The sequence below is a fragment of the Rhipicephalus sanguineus genome, chromosome 6, assembly GCF_013339695.2.
Source record: "Rhipicephalus sanguineus isolate Rsan-2018 chromosome 6, BIME_Rsan_1.4, whole genome shotgun sequence".
Lineage (NCBI taxonomy): Eukaryota > Metazoa > Arthropoda > Arachnida > Ixodida > Ixodidae > Rhipicephalus > Rhipicephalus sanguineus.
In genome coordinates, this window is record NC_051181.1 from 61,469,487 (window position 1) to 61,493,079 (window position 23,593).

The 23,593-nt window shown below is 46.3% G+C and overlaps 1 protein-coding gene across 2 annotated transcripts in view; it reads left to right on the top strand.

Annotated features, from left to right (window-relative positions):
* Nucleotides 1-23,593, top strand: part of LOC119395820 (elongation factor Ts, mitochondrial) — a 72,051-nt gene that overhangs the window by 16,110 nt on the left and 32,348 nt on the right. The window contains exons 4-8 of one of the 2 annotated variants that reach the window (XM_049416780.1): nucleotides 526-648; nucleotides 1,551-1,761; nucleotides 7,141-7,433; nucleotides 18,247-18,540; nucleotides 23,107-23,400. In XM_049416780.1, coding sequence (XP_049272737.1) covers nucleotides 526-648; nucleotides 1,551-1,761; nucleotides 7,141-7,433; nucleotides 18,247-18,540; nucleotides 23,107-23,400 — 1,215 coding nt within the window. Of the gene's footprint in view, nucleotides 1-525; nucleotides 649-1,550; nucleotides 1,762-7,140; nucleotides 7,434-8,647; nucleotides 9,973-18,246; nucleotides 18,541-23,106; nucleotides 23,401-23,593 lie in introns of those variants that run through there. The other variant, XM_037662824.2, reaches the window with a different exon arrangement.

Here is a 23,593-nt window from a genome sequence, read left to right on the forward strand (position 1 = left end):
GCGTTAAAGGGACAGTAAAGTGAAACAATGAATCGGTTTAGATTGATTAATTGTACTCTGACAGTTTTAATGTCGTTAATTTCACCATCATTTATTTATTAATAGAGGAGAAAATCAATGTTAAAGTCTCATGTTTAAATTTAGTGCGTAATGTGATAGACTTTGAAGTGTATTTTTTGTATTTTCGCGACATTGGCTCAGTGAAATTTCCTGAAATTTCATACGTTAAGTCTACGGCTCCCTCAGAGGACAATGTACTTCATTTTTACCCATTAAGACCTACGTATGACCTAGTAGACGACGTCAAAATTTATGACATCACGGCATTTGGTGCGAAAATTTCAATGTGGCGCCGCGACCCGTATTTCCTTTTCGTGTGTTTTCTCGCTTACTGAGCGTCTTCTCGCTAAAACAATCGTGTTCTCGGTATTATGAAATTGCAATCTACTAATATGCGAAAAATCATTTTTCTCTTTAGCACCGCTCCAAAGTAACATTTGAATGGCCGCTGCTTGCTCTGTGCAGGTGAACTGCGAGACGGACTTTGTGGCTCGGACTCCGGAGTTCCAGAAGTTTGTGGAAGAGCTGGTGCGGTCATGTACCAGTCACGCCAAAAAGTTGCCTTCCCTGGAGACCGCTATCATGAAAGTGAGTGGTAATTACTGGCTTGGTTAACTCTGGTGCCCTACTACTAGGCAGGAGTAACTAATCCCAGCCATTAGTAGCATGTGCGAAATGCAATGCACATGCTAAGATATTGCTGTACTGTAATGTCTAGCATAAAATTGGTTACCGGGTCAGTATTTGAGGAACGATCAGTGGAGACATGCAAGTTCGAACTTCGCCTGCTGACACTCATGAAGTTGTTTTCCTCAAGAGAAGCATGCTCTGTACAGAGATTCTTAATTTAGTGCATAAATATGTATGCCTGCAAATCCTGTACAGAGCAGCTCAGATCCGTCAATATGTGGTTTTTAACACACATGTAACACACTTGCGTAGTAGTCTTGTGTACTGTGTGTTGGTTGCACATTAACTTAAAGCCAGTGGGTCAAAATTGATCCAGAGTTCCCTGCTGTACTGTCCCTCCTAACCTGCTGCTCCAACTCTCTCTCTCTCTCAGACACACACACTCACACAGATTTCTCAGTCCCTCCTCTCCTGTCCTCCCGAACTGTTGTGTCGTGTACTACATGATTTCTTCTTGTTAGTCTCCCTGCCTTTCACCTCTCCGCTGTTTCTCTTTATTTTTTGGGATGTTGTAGCCCACAACTGAATTAATTTTTGATATGTGAACAGCAGCACGAGCAAACATCCAACAGTACTATCCAACCCATTTGCAGATGGTCATGTGTCGTGTGCCATGTGGTGTGTGTGTGTCTTCTTTTGCCTTGTTTTGAGTATGTTCTCTTTAGAGTCCCTTTTAGAGTTGCATGGCTGGAAACCATCTGTGGGCTTGCTGTAGTCCCTTGCATGCCATGTACACTCGTATAGTGAAACCTGTAATGCGTACAGATCATTTCATGACAAGGCGTGTTGTGTGTGACCAGGTACGACTGGGCACCAAGGAGCTGGAGAAGCTGCGGATCAAAGATGGCCACACGGTGGAGGAGGCTCGGGCACTGGCCGTTGGCAAGCTGGGCGAGCAGCTGGCCGTTCGGCGAGCCCTCTGTCTGCGGGGCGAGAAGGGAACCACGCTGCTCGCAGGCTACTGCCACCCGCAGAGCAACAATGGTGAATCCAAGAAGTACCCTTGCTTCGGTAAGCCACACATGCACAGCAGAATCTCGGAACCTAAAGTGGACTGGGACAATAGATTCCATTTCCATTTCATTCCCGTCATGACTACAGCATACGTAACAGGCAAATACAGTAAAACCTCGTTAATTCAAAGTCACTGGGACTGTGAAAAATCTTCGAATTAAGCGGGTTTTCGAATGAACCAAACATACAAAAACATACATACAATTACTGAAAGTAATCAGAGGTGGTCGTTTGCTGTCCCTGCTGGTTTGCGGCTCCAAGGGTTATGTTTTCCAGCATTCTCTGGTCTCAGTTATGCCGCTAAACCGGCAAAACAATAAGCCTCTCGGCTGCCAGCGCAAAAAAAAAAGAAAAAAAAGTATCGTAATCAATTAAATACGCGCCTGCGGAAAAGAAGACATGCTTCACTGGAACACAGTGGTGGCACCGGGCAGCATGTCACCTGCTAATTGCCGGAGCAACCGCCAATCGGAGGTTCGCGTACATCGCGAATTCCGTCAGACCATCCTTTAATAATTCCTTTATTTTCCCAGAAAGAATGGGTAAATCATGCAACAGAAACATGCGACATGCTGCCCGCGTGTCACCGCTGTCTTGCAGTGAAGCACGTCTCAATTTCCACAGGCGCCCATTTCAATTAACCACGAGACCGGGTTTTTTTTTTTTTTTTTTGTGCTAGCAGCTGCGAGGCTGGGGTGCTTCACCGGTCACTCGTTAGTATCGCTACAGTGCATTGCCTTGTGGCTCGCAAGGGCCGTCGTTTCCGCGGATTAGCGGCAAAATTGGGATAGAGAATTGGCAGATGGCACCCAAAGTTTTCGAATTAACCGAGCTGGTACTGACCGCTGCTTCAAATTAGCTACTCAGATTTACATTTCAAAATACGGGACCGCAGAAATCTTTCGAACTAAGCGGGATTTCGAAATAACCGAGTTCGAATTAATGAGGTTTTACTGTACCAGTACCACATATTGCACAAAATACGGTAGAGGCAAACTTGAATACAGTCGAGCCCGACTATATCGAACCCGTTTATATCAAATTATCCCGTATATCGAACAATTTCTAAACACGGTAAGTTTACATTGAGAATATATAGCAAAGGTTACTGTTAGATCGAATGAAAATAGCAACGACAACCGATATATTGTCACGTGGTCGTGACGTCGACGAAGACAGCAGTCAGCACGTCAGAGATGAAACTCTTTATTTGGCCGAACTTGTGGCTGGGAAACTGAAAGTCAAACTACAGCAATACACTGATAGCGGCGAACGGAGCGTCGACCATCGATGAACTGACAAGCGGTCAAGCGCGTCGGCTTTTATACAGGCGCTATCGAACTTTCCAGCGATATCGCTGGTGGCGGCATTATTTCTCAACAAAGCTGGAACATTCACGTGCAACGCGCAATCTTAACAAAACGATCTACTACAATCGCGAAGCTTCTCGAACACTGCTTCGCGGACAGCATCGAGCGTTGATAACCGTCCTTGCTGGTCAAACCCGAATACATCAAAATAATACAAGTGGGCGTGGCAATATCAAACTCCATGTGCCTCAAAAGTGCCCCAGCAAGTTGGCTTTCCCTCGCGGTGGCGGGGAAAACTGCCGGCGCCACCCTAGAAAAAGTGGTTTGGACCCGGCTGTGCACGGGCGAACATCGCCCTGCAAGAAATGATCCTGGCCTGCTCGCAGTGCTTACAGCCGATCAGAGGCCGTCATGCTTTCTCCGAGGCGCGGAGGCGGTACAAGTGAGCGCCATTTTTTCTTTCTTTATGCTTGCGTGACTGCTGCTGCCTCTTTTCCTCAAGTCCTCATTCAGCGTGGTCCGTGCTGGTGGTGTTGCCTGTTGGCGCTCTGTGAACTTTCTTGGCGCGCTGTCGTCGTGGCCTGTGCAAAGCGGCAGAATTCGCCGTTCGCAGCGAAACTCGAAATCATAAATCGAGTCAAGTGCAGTGAGAAGAAATCCGACGTCGCCGCCGCGTACAAGATTCCAAGGAGCACCTTGAGTACTATCCTGAAGAACAGGGCCAAGTTGGACAACAGGCCAGATGCCTACGGCGCCCGACATGTGCGCATTGCTGTGTACGAAAATGTCGAAGCGGCCGTTTACAAATGGTTTGTGGACGTTCGGTCGCCCGGGTGCTATCAACGGATCGATATTCGACGAGTTCGTCAGTGCGGACAATGATGTCGTCATCATGGGCCAGCTACAAGATGAGGACTACATTGCAGACGTTGTGCCGACCACGAGCCAAAGTGACAGCAATAAGGAAATTGACGATGGCCCGTTGCCTACGTCCTCCGAAGTGATTAGTGCACTTGCATTGGTCTAGTGCTATTGCGTGAATATGGAAGGTTGCAGCCTCAGCTGCTCCGACTCGTTGGACAACGTGGAGGCGTGCGTGCTTTGGCAGGCAGCGAAGTCATTGAAGCAGAAGAAAATCCAGGACTATTTTGTTCCAAAGTAGGGCACGCAAGTAAGCCACCATATTAATGAAGTACTTTTCTTATTGGTATGTGCCTTTGTGTCATCAAATCCTATAGCGGGCCTTTATCGAATTATGCTATATATCGAACTAATAAACGTTTTTTGGCGAGTTCGATATACCCGTGTTTGACTGTATTGCATACCAGCACTTTACAACTCCTTAAAAACCCATATTAATTTTAGTGCCCCATTCCGTATGTTCAAATCAGATGTGCATGATTATTTGATGAAGCCATAAATACTTTTCTTTGCTCAAAACTAAATAATATTTCATGTTCTGTGCATCATACAGAAACAGTGTTCTGATGTTCATTGTATATATAGTCATCTTTATATTTTCTTTGTATTATACTGTTTTTTTTTTTCACTTACAAGTGTACATCTGTGTGAAATCCACTGCATGTGCTGCCCACTGTAGGCCCCAGGTCCCGTCAAGCTGTTTTGCACAGCTTTTTGCCTGGGGGACCACCAACAAGTGTGTTGGAAATAAAGTGGATTCTGGATTCTGAATTTGACAGGGGTTTTGATTACCGAGAAAGATGTACATTTGTCAGCAGGCTTAGCGCGAACACAGGTGCGTCTGCCTCACGTTACTGTCAGCAAACCCCACCTGTACTAACCCGAAGCTCTGCACATGCACAGTTCATTTGTGGCGTGGTTATTAAAGCGAAAGCTGTTATGACATCCCAACATCAGCCGATTTTGGTGGCGTAGTTGTCCGGGAAGGATTTTGAACCGAGGCAATCTTTGTGTCAGTAAGAGTATTCTACCACAGAGTCACGTTGGTGCTCGAATCTTCTTTGAAAAAAGACCTTATGCAGGCATCATGTCGGGCAAGGAATCACGTTCACAGATGTAATATAGCGTGGCACAACAGTAAAATAACGCCAGGCATCGCACAATGCAAATTGCATAACGAGTCGGTGGTTGAAAGTTTCCCACCCATTACAAAGGGCTCAGCCATAATTCTTCGTCATAATCCACAGCATCACCCTAGTGCACATGATGCCTTACAGACGCGTAGTGGGTACATTCTTTTCCACAGAATGATGAATAAATAATTAATAATGCCATAGTGGGTACTTCCCTTTTTGCAAAATTATGACTATTTGTGACGTAGTAGGTACCTTGCACTTGTAATTGTAGTACTTAGTTGCCCCCAGAGAGTTTACAACGGGCTCTAAAAAGGCCACTTCTCCAGCTTTCACTGTGACTGTGCTGCGCGTTTCGTGCAGGCCTGGCATTTTCGTTACTATCGTGTGCATCGTGTCATCGATGCGTGCCTTTGACAAAGATGCTCATTGGTTTGATACAATGCATGTGATAGACATGCATCGCATCAAAGGGAGACACTGGTCTGAAAACTACTTGTTTTAATTTTTAGTATTTCTAGCTGAAATTTACGCACAATATGTAATTTTGACTGCTGAAAACAAATATGCAATTACTTTTTGTCTATCATGCATAGATTTTAAAATACTGACTGTTCTATAAACTTGCATTCTGCCCAGCCTTTTGACAGCTTTCTCACAAAAGACCTTTATAAATTTGATACCACTGTGTCCTATGAAGACAAGAGAGTGCAAAATATCTATTACCTTATTTTTAGTTGTATTTGTAATTCAAAAGTTATGGCCTTAACAAGTACACTCATTAGAAATCAGAAACTGTTGCTTGATTTTACTGCTAATTAAATCACAGTTCTCAATAAAAATGTTGCAATTACTTGATTTTCTTGCACTAATCAATGCATAAGCTTTCAAATACCGCAAGAAAATCTGACCGCTACATCAAAAGATATTGTGGGCATTAACAACCTATGATGTGACGAAAAATGTGGTTTTGAGAAAATGAGAAAAGAAGTTTGGAAACATGGTGAGCACTTATTTGGAACTGGAAGAGGCATGAATTAGAGTTCTTATGATTGTAGAAGCCACCAGGATCATAGTCATCATTATTCTCCTTAGTATGCTTTCTTTTCACTATGGTCTCACTGGTGATACACTGCGTTCTTGCAGCCACCAGTATCACTTCCTCCCGGATGCATGAGCAATTCTGAACTTCCAATGACTGCCTGCCATTGCACTGTCATCAGTTAGGCATGTCTGCAAAATGGCAGACAACACGACGATGCACCCCTGTCTGTCAGACGAATCCTTAAGCATCCAAAAGGGAAGGAAGAATTTACCCCGTGTGATAGAAATGCACGAATGCTGCGCGAAAACTTTATTAAAACTTTTTTTTTAAAGCACGATGGCTTCACCTCTGCCGGATGAAAAGCTTTCTTATGCTAGGAACAGCTAATGGAAAAGTGTGCCTTTCAATTAAGACCGAAATGGCTGTGCTGCTTAACATGGTTCCTGCACGGTGCACTGTTGAATAGGACTTTTTCAGGTGCTTTGGTGAGCAAAAATGGTCATGAAACTGACTTCAAGGCCAAATAACTCCACAAGTATGCCTTACATGTCTGTAATATTTTAGAAATAGCTTTTTTGGACCTTCTAGACTAAGAAAAAATAATATTTCAGAAAATTGTTTTTTTTTTTTCAAAATTTTTCCGCCTCCCAGACCAGTGTCTTCCCTTAAAACAGGGCTGTGGCAACTCTTTTCTTTCGCTGATCAGTTTGGTGGGATCTTACTAGGGGGGTAAGGGTTATGAAGTGTAAAATTGACAACCACCTTTTTGAGGCAGTCACTTTGCCAGTTGAGCTAACTTGGAGGCTAGAAATTTACACTGCAAGAGCAAATCAGTCAACAATTAGAAGCACGTGGACACTGAATATGGCGGGAGTGAAGTTCTTCAGGACTGTATAGTCCCGCAGAACTGATTGCTGTTGATGGCGTCCTTAATAATATAGTTCCATCACTGCTGTGGTATTCGCAGGTCGGTACGGTGCCCTGGTGGCGTACCGGGACCTCGGTGACAGTCCACTGAGTGAAGAGGAGATAGAGAAACTGGGGCGCCACCTGTGCCAGCAAGTGGTAGCGCTGAACCCAAAGTCCATTGGCTTGCTGGACGACTACCTGTTGTTCGAGAAGGAGGAGGAGAAGAGAATGAAGGAGAAGGAGGCGAAGCAGGCAGAGGCTGACAAGAAGAAGGAGTCAGAGGAGAAGCCGGAAGTCAGCCAAGCAGCCGAAAACAGCACAGCAGCACCCGAGGAGGAGCAGGAAGAACAGGTGATTTGGCAACATTGATTTGTGCCTTTCAGTGTGATAGCTATTATGTTGTAGATTCACATAACAGAGGAAATTTGTAGCAGGGTGTTCTTTCTGCTGGCGCTGCCTTGGCTTTTCCAGAATCTGCAAGGCTATAGTCCATTGGCTCGAGGACCAAGTGGGCACTGCGCCATGGAGGGATCTAAACACTCTTTCAGTTGTTAGAACTGTGCATAACACTGTCAAACTCTCTGTCTACAAGTAGTTTAGAAGTGCACCTAAGTTCACAGCCTGTTTGCACGAACACACTTGAAGCACGACGTTCTAAGAACAACCAAGAGAAATTAATTTGCCTTTCAAGATCTTATGTAATCTTGTGCATCAGCAAACATTGCTCACCCTGCAGTGAAGAAAGTACTCAAAGGATTTAGGTTATTGTTGGTTAAGTAAAAAACAAAAATTTTCAAGGATGCTTAAGTTCCGCCTGAGTGGAATGCGATAGTGCCTCAACCATGGCATGTGTAGGAACGTCTGTGCTTGTTGTGACATTGGCCATCGTAAACTATCCTAGGGCACCTACTGCAAGTAGTACAGTTGGGAAGTGCCCACTGCACTACAAGTCATTATAGTATGGCAAACTACCCGCTATGCATCTGTAAGGCAATTCACGCACCTACAGGTCATAGTGGGTAGTTCGCATAGGAGAACTGATTTGTAATATGCACGTACGGGTCATTTCTCGGCTTGTTATGCGTTCTTATGTATGTACCTAAAAGTGACCTGAATATTTTGTCAGCGTATTGCACAAGTGAAAAGACAGTATAATTTGTACGCATAGAAGCAAGCACAGTGCTAGCAGTTCAGTTTACCTGTAGTGACATGTGATCATAAGTTGCTTGGTTTCACTGATACTATTGCTTCTGTAACTGCTCATGAGCGTCTTTACTCTATTTACTGATGCAAAGTCCTACATTATCAAGCGAGGTTCGCACAGTCCTCTTAGGAACATAGCACTTTCCAGCTCCAGATATTGTGGTGGTTACTTCTAAAACATTTTTTGACAAATGTAGTGTTCCGAGTTTCGTGTGTAGTTATACAGTACATATAGACCAAGCAAGATGGAGTCTTCTTTGAATTGCACGATTTGTAGGTTACCCATGCCTCGATTCATTTTGGTTCATCCGTAGTGCGCTTGCAGCTTGTGATGACTGTCAAGGTGTCTTAATTTCACGCAGCCACCTGCGGAAGAAGAGGAGGACGAAAGTCGGCTACTGTTCCAGGACTACGTGGTCGACCCCAACATCAAGGTTGGCCGATTGGTCGCCGAGAGCCGCATCGATATTATGGACTTTGAACGCTTTGCCTGTGGCGAGAGCACCGAAAAGAATGAGTAACTCGTGCCATCCAGCACCAGCACATTGTGGCTATCTCTTCTGTCCAGGCCATCTTTGAGCACCAGCCCACCTCTGTGCAGGCCCTCTCTCGATGGCTGCGTCGAATGACGTCCAGAGTGAAGAGCTTTCAGTAGACATCACTCACTTAGTGCCTTCTCCCTTCAACACTTGTGCCATCAACTGCAACAACACATGGCTGGAATGCAGGGTACTACGTCAATGGTTACCACCAGGGCACGTCTCGCGGAGCGCTCAACATGGGTCGCTACTCATCACCTTTTGCTGCTGCAACGAGATGCAGCATCTGCAGCAGCTTTAACACGACTGCATTTGTGTGCTCTAGACATCGCCACTGCAGCAGTACTTAATGTAATAAGGTGTCAGAGACATCATCTGGAGCCACGTGGTGACCAGTGACTGGACTGATGGAATGGGAGCCACCTTATTCTAGTACTGTGGATTTTGCATGCAGCAGTAGCGTTTCGTTGCAAATGTTACTCGCTCTGATTGGAAGCAGTGTTTAAAAAGCACCGCATGAAGTTATTGTGGTGCAGCAGAATATAAATGTGACGCCGTCTTGTGGCCGGTGGAAAAAACTGGACTGTGTGAGCAATGGTAGCATTGGCGTGTTGCGCAAGTTTTTCTGCTCTGTTCCCATGAGCTTGTAATGTTGCGACTTCTTTCGCCAGCTTCTCAATGTATTCAGGGCCGTACTTTACACGTGCATAACATATGTCAGCAGCAGTCAGTGTGTAGCAGCTAGCGTAGAACTTTCGCTGACCTCAGTTGCTCGAGCTTGTATAATTCATCTGTTATGCAGTGTGCGATTGCTCGAAACAGTACTTTGCGCACGTCTGTCATCGCACATTTAGCATAATTGTTTTTGCATGTAAAGCTTCGTTATGCATGTGTTCAACGCCTGCGACCATTGCAGTAGTGTTTGTGGCCTTCGTTTCATCTTTCGTGCTTTGAATGGCATCTGTATTTTTCTTATATATTTGCGATTACCTTGACGTAGTTCTCGTCTAATGTATAAATTATATGCTCTCTTATTTGAGCATAAGCAGTGCACATTATGTGCGAAATGGTATAGCTTGACAACATTGCGGGCCCATATTATGTGCATGTTGTATCATGTTGAGTAATAAATGATGTTGCAGTCTGTTCTTTTTTTCATTGTGTCTGAACAGCATGTGTGAAAAATCGAGTGCACGCATTGGTGCCTTTGTTGGAAGCTCGTTTGAACGGAGGCAAGATGTACACGTTCACATCTTGAAAGCGGAAAGAAGACTGAAGTTAAATTGCAAGTAAAAACTGCTCTCACCAACTGTGGCGAGAGAGGCACTTCAGTGTTGGAATAGTTGTCTCGCTACAAAGGGAGAGCAACTAGAGTTGATGGTTCAGTCTGCGACCCCGTGAGCAGGAGAACTGGGTCACGAAAAAGCAGGGACAATTTCGTTGTGAATTGGTAAAAGCGAGCGGGTCTGTTGCACTAATAGCTATGACCACTTCACTCTTAGGGAAAAGTGCGAGACATATGGTGACTATGCCCGCACAGGTATGTGTTGAGATTTTCACTTTATCAGAGCTTTAGCCGAGTTCCTATTACTAGTCTATTACACTCAGAGATGTGCATCTTAACAAACTTCGTAAAGCTGCTCAGTGGAAACGCTAGTGCATGTACAGTACTCGTGAATTCAAATGCGACATAAAATTTTGTAGTATAATGACTGGTACCCGCAATTGCTCTAGATAACCACGTCATGTCGCGACTAATCTGGTCTCTAAAGATAATGTTGGCTCAGATACACTCGAGTCGAAATCACACCGACATGACCCAAACTGAAGACGGTGGAAACGAAAGTGTGTGCGTCAGCCATGGGCACGTTACCAGCAAAAAGTAAGTGTTACAGTTACCTAAGCCAAAAAAGTAACCTGTTACAGTTAGCTGTGAAAAGTAACGTCGTTACTGTATAAAATAAGTAGTAGATCACAAAACAAATGATAGAACTTGTTTAATAAAAACATACGAAGGCATGCGGGCAGTCAAAATTGCGCGTGGTAAAAAGCAAGACAAAGGAAGGGGCCAGCACAAGCAATCGTTGTGTACGCCTTATTTTGTCGCATCAATAAACGTCCTAAGATACTGCAACTGGAAAACGAGGTTGATGCACTGGAACGACAGCAGTATCCTAGGACGCTTATTAACAATACCCAGAAATGCATGCAAAGAAAAACGGAGTGCGTCACGAGTGAAGGCAACATCCATTGTGTGTACTCCCTATGCTCAAGGTGTATCGAACTCTGTTAGGAGAGCTCTGCGTCCGTTGAGCATACAAACCGTTTTTAAGCCCCGTTATACCTTGGGACATGTGTTCGTGAAACCCAGACCACACACCTGCAAAAGACCAGAGCGGGATTACAATGCGGGGATTGCGACGCAACTTGCATCGGCGAAACAAGCAGGAAAAACGGAATGTGGCTAAACCAGCCCATTCAACGCGTTCTAAGACGAGGCTTGTTGAACACTGCTGGACAACAGCGCACAGCTTTGACCTAAACAATGGGACGCGCTGGCTCATGAACGAAGGCAGGGGAAGAAAACTCGTCAAATCGTGGTTCATTCGCCGCAACACGCCGGTTTGCAACAACTTAAGGATGCCGCCTGCATAGTAGGCGAAACGTCTATGTCATTTTGTTAATAATTGTATCAAGTTGTAGTAGACCTTTCACATTCAGTTCCAAAGAGGTTGTAAAAAATTTCTTCTCTAGTTCATGGTATTGCTGGCTCTCAGCCGTTTTGCACACTGCTACTTTCTAGCCGCCTGTCAAACACTATTAGGTCGGAGCCACGGACGAAGGAGACTATGCTCCACCGGTACACCAAGAACAGAGCCGGAAGCTCAAGTGACAAAAATAATATATATACGCCGAAAAAAAAAAAACGGACGTCAACTTAGCAAGCTGTTCAGCTGCAACATGATTGATTTACGATATGTAGCTTACAAGTAAACTTGAACTTGCGTTAAAGACTGTGGGAGAGCACGCGCGCCCATTCCCTTTCCTTAACGCTGGCGCGATCGCGGACTGAAGGCGGGAGCCAAAAGGCCACTTGGAGAGCGAGCACAGTCGCCCATTTCCCAGAAACCCGGGCTTCTTTCCCGCCGCACCGCTCGCTAACCCTCGCTTCCCTGCTCGCGGGAAAGGGTACTCGCCCCCTGCGAGGGAAACAACCCTCGCGGTGGGGAGGGAGACGGGAGGTGAATAAAACAGTCGACCAGACGGGGGGACGGCCTCTCTTGCTCTGCTGACCTGCCAGGTACCACCTCACCGCCCCAAGACCCGCGAGCCGACCATCGACCGAAGGTGTAAGCGTTACCTTTTGTTTTCTACTAGAGTGGATTATCCCTCTACGCGACATTTACGCGTTATTGCTAGAGTAGCAATAAAGTGTTGTTTGTTGTTCTAGCCTGTCGCCTTATTCGCCCGAACCCGTCGTAGCTGCGATGACTCGCGCTACGGGAAGGGGACGTTGACACGTGCACGGTACGACCATTTGCGGCTGGGACCGGAGCACGGATGGACCGGAGCTAGGCTTTTGCACCGCAGCACCAGAGAGCGGACCCTACAAAATCCTATTGTGTTCGACGGCTAAATCCCTAGAGATTCTCTCCTAGGGAGAGAATCTCTAGGGATTTTCGATGGTGGCGCCGTCACTTCTTAGCGGAGCTTTTTCGAACGCCGCTTCGATGCTTCGAGGAGGCTATGCGGCTAATGCGGCTATGCCTGGCAATGCGCCCAAATGCGCCGACTAGAGCCGACCGGTGTCGGCTGTTCCACGTGTCCGCGCGTTCGTCCAAGCGTTCGTCTCTTGTCTCTGTACCGACGACGATGACCGCGAGTCGTGCAGCTTTCGTTTCTAAAGCGTAGTCCGTGAACCGGTGTCCCGTAGCGACTTCGTCGTGACTGCCTCAGAGAACATCTAGTACTGCCTTTGCTTGATTGACGGACGTCGAGGGCTTAACAGAGCGAAGGTGCTGCAATGCGCGCGCGCTGCCTTGCCACAACAAGTAAGTAGCGATCTCTGTTATTTTGAGTTTTGCTTCTGTCGCGCGTAATGCGAATGTTGCATTAGAAACGGGGGTTTCGCTTACCCTATCGGCTCAAGGCTTACGAAAGCTACGCTACAGATTTAAAGGGGTATTTTGCCGTAACATTGATTGATAAGGAAGATTAATAAAAAAAACAATTATTGTGCAGAAACATCCATTGCCTGACCACATTTAGGAATATTCTCGTTATCAGACGCCTTTCTCGGCCCACGCGTTTCACTCGAGTCAAGGGAGCGTTGGCAAAGCGTCCCTTGGCGAAGGAAAGGCGGAGGAGAGTTCAAGAAACGCAGCGACGCAGCGGCGCCTTGAGTGAAGGTACTAAACCACCCAGAGGTCGAAATTTAGTTGTGGCGTAGCAGTTGTGCACGACTACAGGAACGCTGGCGGAGTTGCACGCGCTTTCTCGTTTCGCTCTTTCCTTCGTTAGGCTGCGTTCGTCGGCTCGTCTATCCACCTCTCCGAGTGCCCTTCCTCAGCGTCCGAGATGGAAACGCAAGAAGCGCGCGCATCTGCTAGCAGAAAACAGGCTCTTGTTTGCCGACTGACAGCGTCTCTTGCGACATCACCTAATCGTACAGGTGACGTCACGGCGGCTGTTATCGACAGACGGAGAGGAACAGGCGAGCGTCTGTTGGTGGTTTAGTGGCTTCTCGGGCGAATACTTTTCACATAGCGGTATCGATGCAAGAAAGCGGATGCAATGTTTGTTGGCTTGCATCAGCGAAGACTGCAGCAGAAAGGTAGGCGGTCATTTGACTTCGCACAAGCTATCCTATTTTTGACCTCTGTCGGGCAAACGCGGTGTGACACGCTAGCTCCTTGTGACAAAGGCTAGGGAAGTGTAAGGACTGAAACGAGCGCGTGCTTTCTTGAAAATTTCAGCGGGCAGAAAGCATAACGCGGCCTTAGCCTGTGGCTTTTTAATTTATAGACAAACAATCTGTTCGAAAGCACTCGGGCTGTTTGCTCGCGAAGGTTGCCACTGCGCTCGACAAGGTGGCAGTGCCGAGGCTATAACCCCATGCCTGGCGACGGCATGCACTTCTCAAATGGCATTTGAACTTTTATTTGCCCGTCTGGAAGGCGCCGTCGATACCGTGTCGATGCACAAGTGTAGGTACGGAGTTCACGAGGATGGCTTGGTGGGTTAGTTGGTATTGCATCACAGAAGGTTGCTACAGCGCACACAGACGGGGACGAAGGAAGAGCACACAAGACGTCTTGTGTGTTCTCCCTTCGTCCCCCTCTGTGTGTGATGTAACCTATAAATGTATCTACGGGAGCGGGATACTTGGTATTTCATGTTTAAAAAGTTCAGCGCAAAGAAAAACGTACACATTAGTGCAATGGGCAACCTTGTGGCCTCTTCGTACGTTTCTTGCACTGAAAATTTTAAGCACAAGGCTAGTTTTGACCTCTTGCTCTTCACCCACAGGCTTTCGTAACATACCCCTGACCTTCAAGCGCTATTTTGTACACGAATCGTAAAGTGTGCAAGGAATCTGCAGGTACTTCGCGACTTTGGCATGCAGCTTCGATATCGGCTTTGAATACCAAATGTGAAGTTATCATTTTCAGACTGCGTGCCTTAGTTCACAATGAATTTTGTTTTCGCGACGTCCACGGGACCCTGTGGCTTTGGAGTTCCCGTCGCCTGCCCATCACTCAAGCTCTTTTGTGCGAGACTACAATCATCTCATATGCATGCTGCCTTGCTGCAGGAGTGCCGCGCCAGCTGCATGTACTGCGCGTATTCACCAACAGTTGTTCGTGTGGAATTACCTAAATGTTTTCGATTAGCAAACGCGTAGCTGTACACCAATGTATTGTACACCTACATGTACGGTGCAGCTTCGATCAGTTTTCACAAGCGTGCAAAACACACGCGGCAGTGCGCGATCCCGAAACCACGATGACGTGTGAGTCGGCAGACTCACACGTCATCGGGATCATTTTGAAACTGTGCCCCTCGTGGCGCTCATCGTGTGATACATTTAGCTTAATTTCTCGGTAAGTAGGGCACTGCTGTTGATAATACTGCCGTTTTAGACGTTGTCATACATTGAGCTTTCACTCTGACATATATTATTTGCCTTTTAGTGTCCTTTTGAGGATCTCCCGCCCCCCCCCCCCTCTCCCTCTTCTTTTTTCTTGTTACTGTGAGGCAAACAATGCCACGGAATATTTCTAGCAACTACAGGCCAATGTAACGTTGCTACAGGCTTGCTGCTCCTCTGCGAGATCCGGAACACAGACATATAATGACATGGTTCTCTGTAGCAGCACGATGTCATGTTAAGGGTCAGAGTGATCGTATATAGGTGGCGTCGCCAGTTTTTTTTTTTTTTTTTTTTTGCGCAATATTTAAAACAAGCCTCTCCTTCGCTCCTTTCAGATAACAGATTTGGAAAATTCCCTGGCCGCAGGCATAGAAGAGAGGCAGCGTATTCTCCGGACAGAATGCTCGCGGATTGCCCACATATCCGCGCAAAGGAAAGTCCTGGCTTTACAGAGGTGCACGTTTGAAACTAACGCCCTTAAGCGAGAAGCCCGAATGACGGCCCTAAAGATGAAATACAAACTCGTGAAGGAAGTCCTTCTAGAAGCAAGATCAAGGCTCAGCCGCATTACCAACTCCGAGGGCAAGTACAAGGCCCTCCTGGAGCGCCTGAATTTGCAGGTAAGGATTCGCGGCCACAGTATTACGGGTGTGTTCCAATACTCGCCTTAGACGAATTAATTGACAGCTAAGTGGACCGCGGCCATGTTAAGTCCCATTCTAGTTCTCGCGTAGCTGGTAAAATAGACAGCTTCCAGAAGGCGGTGTCGGAGACAAAAACAACGCAGGCTACTTTGCTGTCAAAACAATATGGCGGCTGAGAGAAATGCTCGGATCTCGCCGGTATGGTTGTCTGCACGCAATCAGACGCAAGCGCACCCCCCCCCCCCCGTCCCAACGTAAGATACCTTCAATTTCTCATATATTTGAACACCGATGAATGGATGTAAATCAAAGGACTGTGGGACGCCTCGCGTTGGGGGGGGGGGGACGCCGGGGCGCACAAGGCAATAGGGAACCCAAGCTCAACTTTACGGCGCTGCGGCTCTGGAGAGAAGCTCTGGCGCTATTGGGTGCAAGCGCAGCCGACTCAACCTGTTCGTCGGCAGCGGGCACACGCGCGCGCGCCCGCTGCTTAATCGGTGCAGAAGGGTATATATGGCTCTGAATCGGTGCGGGGAACTGGGGCGCCGTGCCGACAGCTTGGCACGCTGAACCGAGAGGCTTGCTGTGCGAAGCTGCATTTCCACGTTGGCAGAAGCGACCCCGCGGAAGCGCAAGCGAGGTCCGAAGTATTGTGGTGTCGTGGCCTGCCACAACAGTGCAGACATCAAGGCATGCGATTCACGTGTGAAACTGCATCGGTTCCCGGGCGTGTCGCATGAGAAATAAAGGCGGCAAGCGTGGATAGCTGACAGCGCTGTCCCGCTTTCTATCTTGGCTGTCTGAGTTCATCGCTTTCGTTCATTTCGACTACCTGAATCGGTACGTAACGCGGCGCATGCACGCAGCGACTACAGTAATGATTACTCGCTGTCTTCTCGCATTGTGAAAGTCAAGCTACGGTTGTAGGTGAAACAACTTTGTGTTTTGATTCCCCATATTCGTGAGACCTACCCGTCGTTGTTGAACGTTCACACTCGCGTTATACCATTAGCGTTGCGCGGTTGGTTGAATTCAACTGAACTCGGCACATTGTCAGAAGTTCGGCGCCTGCAATTCACGCGTCTGGAAGGCTGCTTTATTACGCCGGAACGGACGTCTGTGCATTTTAAATGCGAAGCATTTCTTAGCGAGCTTCTGCGACATTGAACGTATCTATCTATCTATCTGTCTGTCTGTCTGTGTGTCTGTCTGTGTTCGATTGCTAATTCTGCCTAGAGATTATCACCCCAAACACCGGCGATTAGATGTTATAACACCAACGATCGAATAATCGACTTGTCTGCCGTTATTAAGACAAAAGTCCTAAATGACGCCACATGATCGTGTGAGAACGTGACGCCACATGATGACGTCATCGCGTGACATCAGAGATTGGGCCATAGAGTTTCTTACAATAACTAGAGAGGAAACTGGCACTGCGATCGTTCAACCACCATGGGAATGATGGGAAGTACAGGCTTTTGATTGGATAACGTTAGCTAGAGAACTGTCTGCGGATGTTTTTCTACAGTTTCAGTTTCGTTCTTCGCGAGGCGTGGGTAGTGTGGTGCGTTACAAAGCACTCAAGCAGTGCCTTTGTTGTTGAAAGAGGCTGAAGACCGCTAGATCTCTTGATTTGCTGTTTCTTTGCAGCTTTACAGGTTGTATATGACAGTTTTAGTTAAGCGTCGTGCACTCACCGCTGCGCACAGATGTAGCGTCCCATGCCAGTGCAGGAAATTGCATAGAGTTCACGTCTTTTGACAAGCGCGTCTTGCCAAAACTCGATCACATCGGCTGCAAAACGACGGCGAAGCGAAGTAGACGCACCTTGACGCTCCTCTGACTCGACTTCACAACAAAACGAGAGATGCGTTGGAGGCAGACCACTTGGAGAGACGCACCCGGCATCGCAGAAGACGATACGTTAAGTGTTTCTCACTCAATACGGTACTGTTATTTTCATAAATAGATAATGCGTACTTTCGAGGGAAAAACAAGCGTGTTTGTTTTCAAGTGTTGTAAAAAAATAATTCATTATTTGATGATGCCAAATCTGGAACAGAATTGCAGAGCAATGCATACCCTGGTGGTTAAATTTGTGCAGGTTTCACTTCCCTCTCACGGTCACGCAAACTTTTTGCAATAAGTTTTACGTACAAAAGAATGAAGCAAGTTTTAATTGGAAATAACTTCATATCGCTTTGTTTTACACTCGGCAAACAAGCGTCGCGAATCTCAAGAACCTAATCCATCCGAAGCAAATCCGAAGCCTGTACTTCCCATCATTCCCATGGTGGTTGAAGCGCCGCTCAAGGAGCCCGCGTAGACACTAGCGCCAGATTCCCCTCTAGGTATTATTGTAAGAAACTCTATGGATTGGGCAAACGTGGGCCGATCACTGAGGCAGTGCAATACTGTTTGAGGTACAGAGAACTTGCAATGTCTCTGGTTCTGGAGGCAGATAGAGGAAAATGACGTTAGGTGCAGACAGCTCCCACAGGGGGGCGGGGGAGGATCAATACATCGACTAAGAAGAAAGAGATGGCTTTCGCCTTCGAGTCGACCTAGGCGAAGGCATAAGAGTTTCTTTCTCTGCTTTTCATATCTCTTGCTTCATGCAGGGCTTATACCAGCTGCTGGAGGGAGATGTCCTTGTACGATGCCGACAGACGGATGTCCAGTTCGTGAAGGAAGCGCTCGTGACCGCCTCAAAAGTTTTCACACAAACAACTGGCATCAGTGGCAGCGCTGTCGTGGACCTGTCCAACTTTTTGGGCGACAGCTGCTGCGGCGGAGTGATCATCACATCACGGAACGGACAGAAGAGTGTCAGCAACACCCTTGAGGACAGGCTCGAGCGCATTTCATATTATGAAATGCCATACATTCAAGCAACCCTCTTCAGAAAGAACCAGGTGAAGAACTAAGTAGGGCATACGCTCATAAAACCCCACTGCAGCATCATTACCTTACAAAAGTTTGTACAATCTGTCAATAAACAGTTATTGGGAAAAGTCGATACAACCTACTGACGGAATATTGAAAGTTGTTAGACCGTCCTATATAAAACAGGCTAAATTTTTCTAAAGTGTGTGCAAGGTGGGTCCTAAATGAATTATCAGCACAGCATAAGGCACAAAGTTCGGACATCTCTCTCGTAAACATTTGACCCATTATCGTCGTGACAGAGATGCATAAGGTCGGCAAACTCACTCATGAGTCGAATCACTCAGACTCATATCGAGACGTGAATCTGAGTCCGAGTCCGAGTGAGTCCGGTTGAGAAAAATTTTACTGCGTCTGAGACAGAGTGAGTCTGGTTGAAGAAAATTTTTGTGAGCCTGAGTCCGAGTGAGCCTAAGGGCAAGATAGATTTCATAAGTGAGTCTGAGTGAGCTCCATATCTTTTGCCGACCTATGGTCCTATCACCTCAACTTCATCATTACTATCAGCCTTATGTCGGCTCACGTTTATACTCGCGTCTACTAACGCATACTTCCACGCGCTACCGTTCATACGTCAGATCGATATTTATTGACCAGAGGCGTGAGTTGCGCAGGGACAGGGAGAGGAAATGCCTTGACCTCCTCCCGCAGATTCTTTCACGGGAAGTTATTGATAAAAATATCTCGTGTTAGTCACCTCTTTTAATAGAGATGTCCTTACTGAATTGCAAACTCCGATAACTCGTATTTGAAGGTACGAGATCACAATGTGCAAAGTAGAGCACCGATTATGCGAGATATTGGTGTTAAAGAGCATTGACACCACGGTAGAAAAAGCTAATTATAGGTGAACGGAATCATGGGTCGACTCACTCAGACTCGGATCGAGCCGTGAGTCTGAGTGAGTCCGAGTAAATTATATTTTGGTGAGTCTGAGTCCGAGTGAGTCCGGTTGACAAAAAGTATAGTGAGTCTGAGTCTGAGTGAGTTCAGTTGAGAAAAAGTTTGGCGAGTCTGAGTGAGCCCTAAGGGCAGTATACATTTTATGAGTGAGTCTGAGTGAGCTCCACATTTTTTGCCGACCTATGCAGAGATGGGATTTTTTTAAAGCAAATTGTTGCTGTGTATGAAACTTGGGTACATCATCACAAACCGGAAGGTAAAGCTGCGAACATGGTTTAGAAACACTCATCACCAGAATTTAAGGAATTTGAACGTCAACCATGAGCTCATAAGATTATGCTAACACTATTCTGGAACAAGGAAGGTGTCGTAGCCGTTAATTTCACCCCAAGAGGCGAAACTGTGAACAGTGTGAACTATTGTGATGTGTTGCGAACGAAACGGAAAGCTCCAATCTGATCCAAATGTCATGGAAAACTGCAAAAAGGTGTCATCCTGCAGCAAGATAATGCTCGGCCACATTCTGCCTAACAGACTGCCAAAACAATAAAAAAGTTAGGTTTTGAATTGCTGGAACACCCACTACACAGTCTAAACCAGGCTCCAAGTGATTTTTATACGTTTAAACCATTGAAAGAAGCACTTGGGGGAAGAACATTCGCTCTTGACGCAGAAGTCATGATGCTGTGACTTCTGCGTCAATTGGCTACAGGTGCAACCAAAAATCTTTTTTTCTTCCAACGGAATCAAGAAACTTGTGAAACGTTGCACAAAGTGCGTTGAAGTGCAGGCAGGTAATCTAGAATAAATAATGTATGCTTCAGTTTTCTATCATTAGAATAAGTGTACCTTTTCTCAAATGTCCCTTTTTGACTTCACCTCATAGATAGTAGTTAACAAGTAAACTATTTGGAACCATTAAAATTTACATTAGAGGCATCAGAAGCTAGAAAAGCATATTGACGCTGTTGACAGTGCACATAGACAACTGAAAAAAAAGGAATGAGAAATACTATTTGTAGAACGCATGTGCTGTAAACACCGCCAAATTGCATGATCACAAACTTGCCTAAGGCTTATTTACAGCTCACTCTATGTAACGCCAAAATTCAATGAATGCGCAGTTTTGTACCGGCATAGGAATGAAGAAACATTCCTGATGATTGAGGCATGGCATATCGAGAATAGTGGTAGCGCATGCATGAGCCAACCTTCGATTAACTTGCATGAAGATAAAATCAAATGCCTTAACAGTTATCTTTCACGTAGACCCCCACGCGTGCCGGATTGATAGGTTCGCCCATCGCATGGGCAGCGCAGATAAGTTTTTGCGCCTTCTTTCTTTTGCGCCGTTGTGCGTCTCTTCAGTTGTTAGTCGGCTAAAGCCCCTTGATCTAGGAAAGTAACGACACTTTCCTCCGCGCGCGAGTTTCCTCCTCGATTCTCCTCGCACGCTGCCGGCGCGCGCTGCGCACGGCACCATTTTTCGCCGGCACTCCCGCGGGCGCGCCATAGAAATCAACGGAGGATGTCGGGCCACTTTTGCGCCCCGGTGCTGTAGAAAACTTTGAAAAATGGTGATAACAAGGTCAAGAACACTGAAATGAACGTTCAATAAAATATTAGTTTCTTTCGAAAGCCGTGTAAATGGGGCATGCTAATTTAAGAAGAGCTTTATGCAGCGTTCCATCATGCAGACGTTTTTTTCTGCCACATGATAACATGTTTTACACTTACATCTGAAATAATTTAGCTTGCGTCATGTCCGCCTGTGTCTGGATTTTTTGTCTCTTTCCTGTGCGCGCATGTGCAACTCAGGTACTTACAGCGTCGCATCTTGAAATGACATCGTGGATAATACATTGTCCATCTATGTCTGACGTGAAAGTAGACTTGCGCGGTGGTCTCCAAACTGCACAAGACGCTTGCGCACTGTCAGTACGATCAAGCGGCGCCAACAGCAACTCATCTACCACAATAACAGAAGCGCCGGAGAAATATTTTTCAGAATAGTATTTTGGCATTCGTGTCAAAGAAACTAGCACTCGGCTTACCTGTGAGCGGAGACATTCCGCACGAATGTCAAAACACATCGATGCGATGATTTTAGCTCGTGTTACATGAACAGAAAGAAGCTCTCTGAAAAACAGCAGAAGAGTGATTTTAAAGCATTTGCTATCAGAGCGAGAATTTTCGGCCTCTGCCTCGAAGCCGATATCGACAGCAAGCGAGCGCGATCAGTAGAACACCCCCTGCACGTCGTCTCCGCGAGAAAACCAAATCATGAGCGTCTCCCAGTTATGCGTGCGTGGCATCCAAATTCAAAAGCAAACTGACGAACTGAAAAAAAAAAAAAGCAATGTTAGCTAGCTGGCGCTGCTCATGTACAATACCGTGGGCCTACATTCTCTCATTTCATTCATTTCATTCTTTCAGGGCCTGCATTCGTTGCATTTGTGTGGCTGAAGCGCATATCAAAGTAAGCTGGAAGAATAACGCCTTTACAAGCCGCTGTTCCAATTTTCAGTAAAACAGACAACGTACCCTGCAAGTACGTTACAGCGTGGAAAAAGAAACGAACGGGCGAGTAGAGGCCACACGGATAAGTGCTGAGCTGTACCTGAGGTTTATTTGGGAAAACACGCATATTAGTAGTAGTCACAAGTGCAAATCTGAGCAAGGAAAATAGGAAAGCAGAAACACGGCACGGAAAAAAAACTGATCACTAAAGTTAGTCGTCATGTAGAAGACAACAAAGCAATACCGGTGTTACAGGGGCCCTTTTGATCGTGATCTGTTCATCGATATCTGGCTTCCAGATTGCAATTTGACTGACGTTTGCGCCAAACTCGATCCGGATTAGTTTGGACCGAATAGCAGCGATGATTGTTGATCGCGATCAAAACTACCCATGTGACACCGGTATAAGAAATAATCTAGTTTTTTATTATTGAACGGAAGACATGATAATGCAGGCGTGACCAAGACGAGCCATTTCGGTCGCGGCCTGCTAGATAATGGCTTACTTTCGCTGTCAGAATGTTATGTGTTGTGCATTGTGCTTGTGTGTTTCTTTTGTTCTTGCGACTGATCGCATTTGTATCACAATTTTTGTGCGTGAATTCTCTCCCCCCCCCCCCCCCCCAAAAAAAAAAACCCTCATTTGGGAACCAGCGCCAGTAAGCGTCATCTCTATTCGTCCATTCGTTTGTTTTTTACACCAAACATTCACAATAAACGGAATCTAACAATCACGACAAGCGAGATCGAGAAGCTGTATCATCGCGCGTAATCGTTCGCAGCGGAAAGCAGATCCTATAGCTGTGCACTTTAGACTGAATAACAGTTGCCGACGTGCGAGGTGATGGACTCTGAGCTGAATATTCAGCATATTGAGGACAACCCCATTTTTAAGCAACGCGCAAATAGCGTACGAAAAAAAGACGTTGATGAGCAGGCCAGAACGATATTTAAAATGCAGCATTCGGCGATGCTTTGATACGAGCAATAGGACAGGCACCTTACCTCAATACAGCGACTAAGAAGAAAGAGATGGCTTTCGCCTTCGAGTCGACCTAGGCGAAGGCATAAGAGTTTCTTTCTCTGCTTTTCATATCTCTTGCTTCATGCAGGGCTTATACCAGCTGCTGGAGGGAGATGTCCTTGTACGATGCCGACAGACGGATGTCCGGTTAGTGAAGGAAGCGCTCGTGACCGCCTCAAAAGTTTTCACACAAACAACTGGCATCAGTGGCAGCGCTGTCATGGACCTGTCCAACTTTTTGGGCGACAGCTGCTGCGGCGGAGTGATCATCACATCACGGAACGGACAGAAGAGTGTCAGCAACACCCTTGAGGACAGGCTCGAGCGCATTTCATATTATGAAATGCCATACATTCAAGCAACCCTCTTCAGAAAGAACCAGGTGAAGAACTAAGTAGGGCATACGCTCATAAAACCCCACTGCAGCATCATTACCTTACAAAAGTTTGTACCACCTGTCAATAAACAGTTTATTGGGAAAAGTTGATAGAACCTACCGACGGTATATTGAAAGTCGTTAGACCGTCCTATATAAAACAGGCTAAATTTTTCTAAAGTGTGTGCAAGGTGGGTCC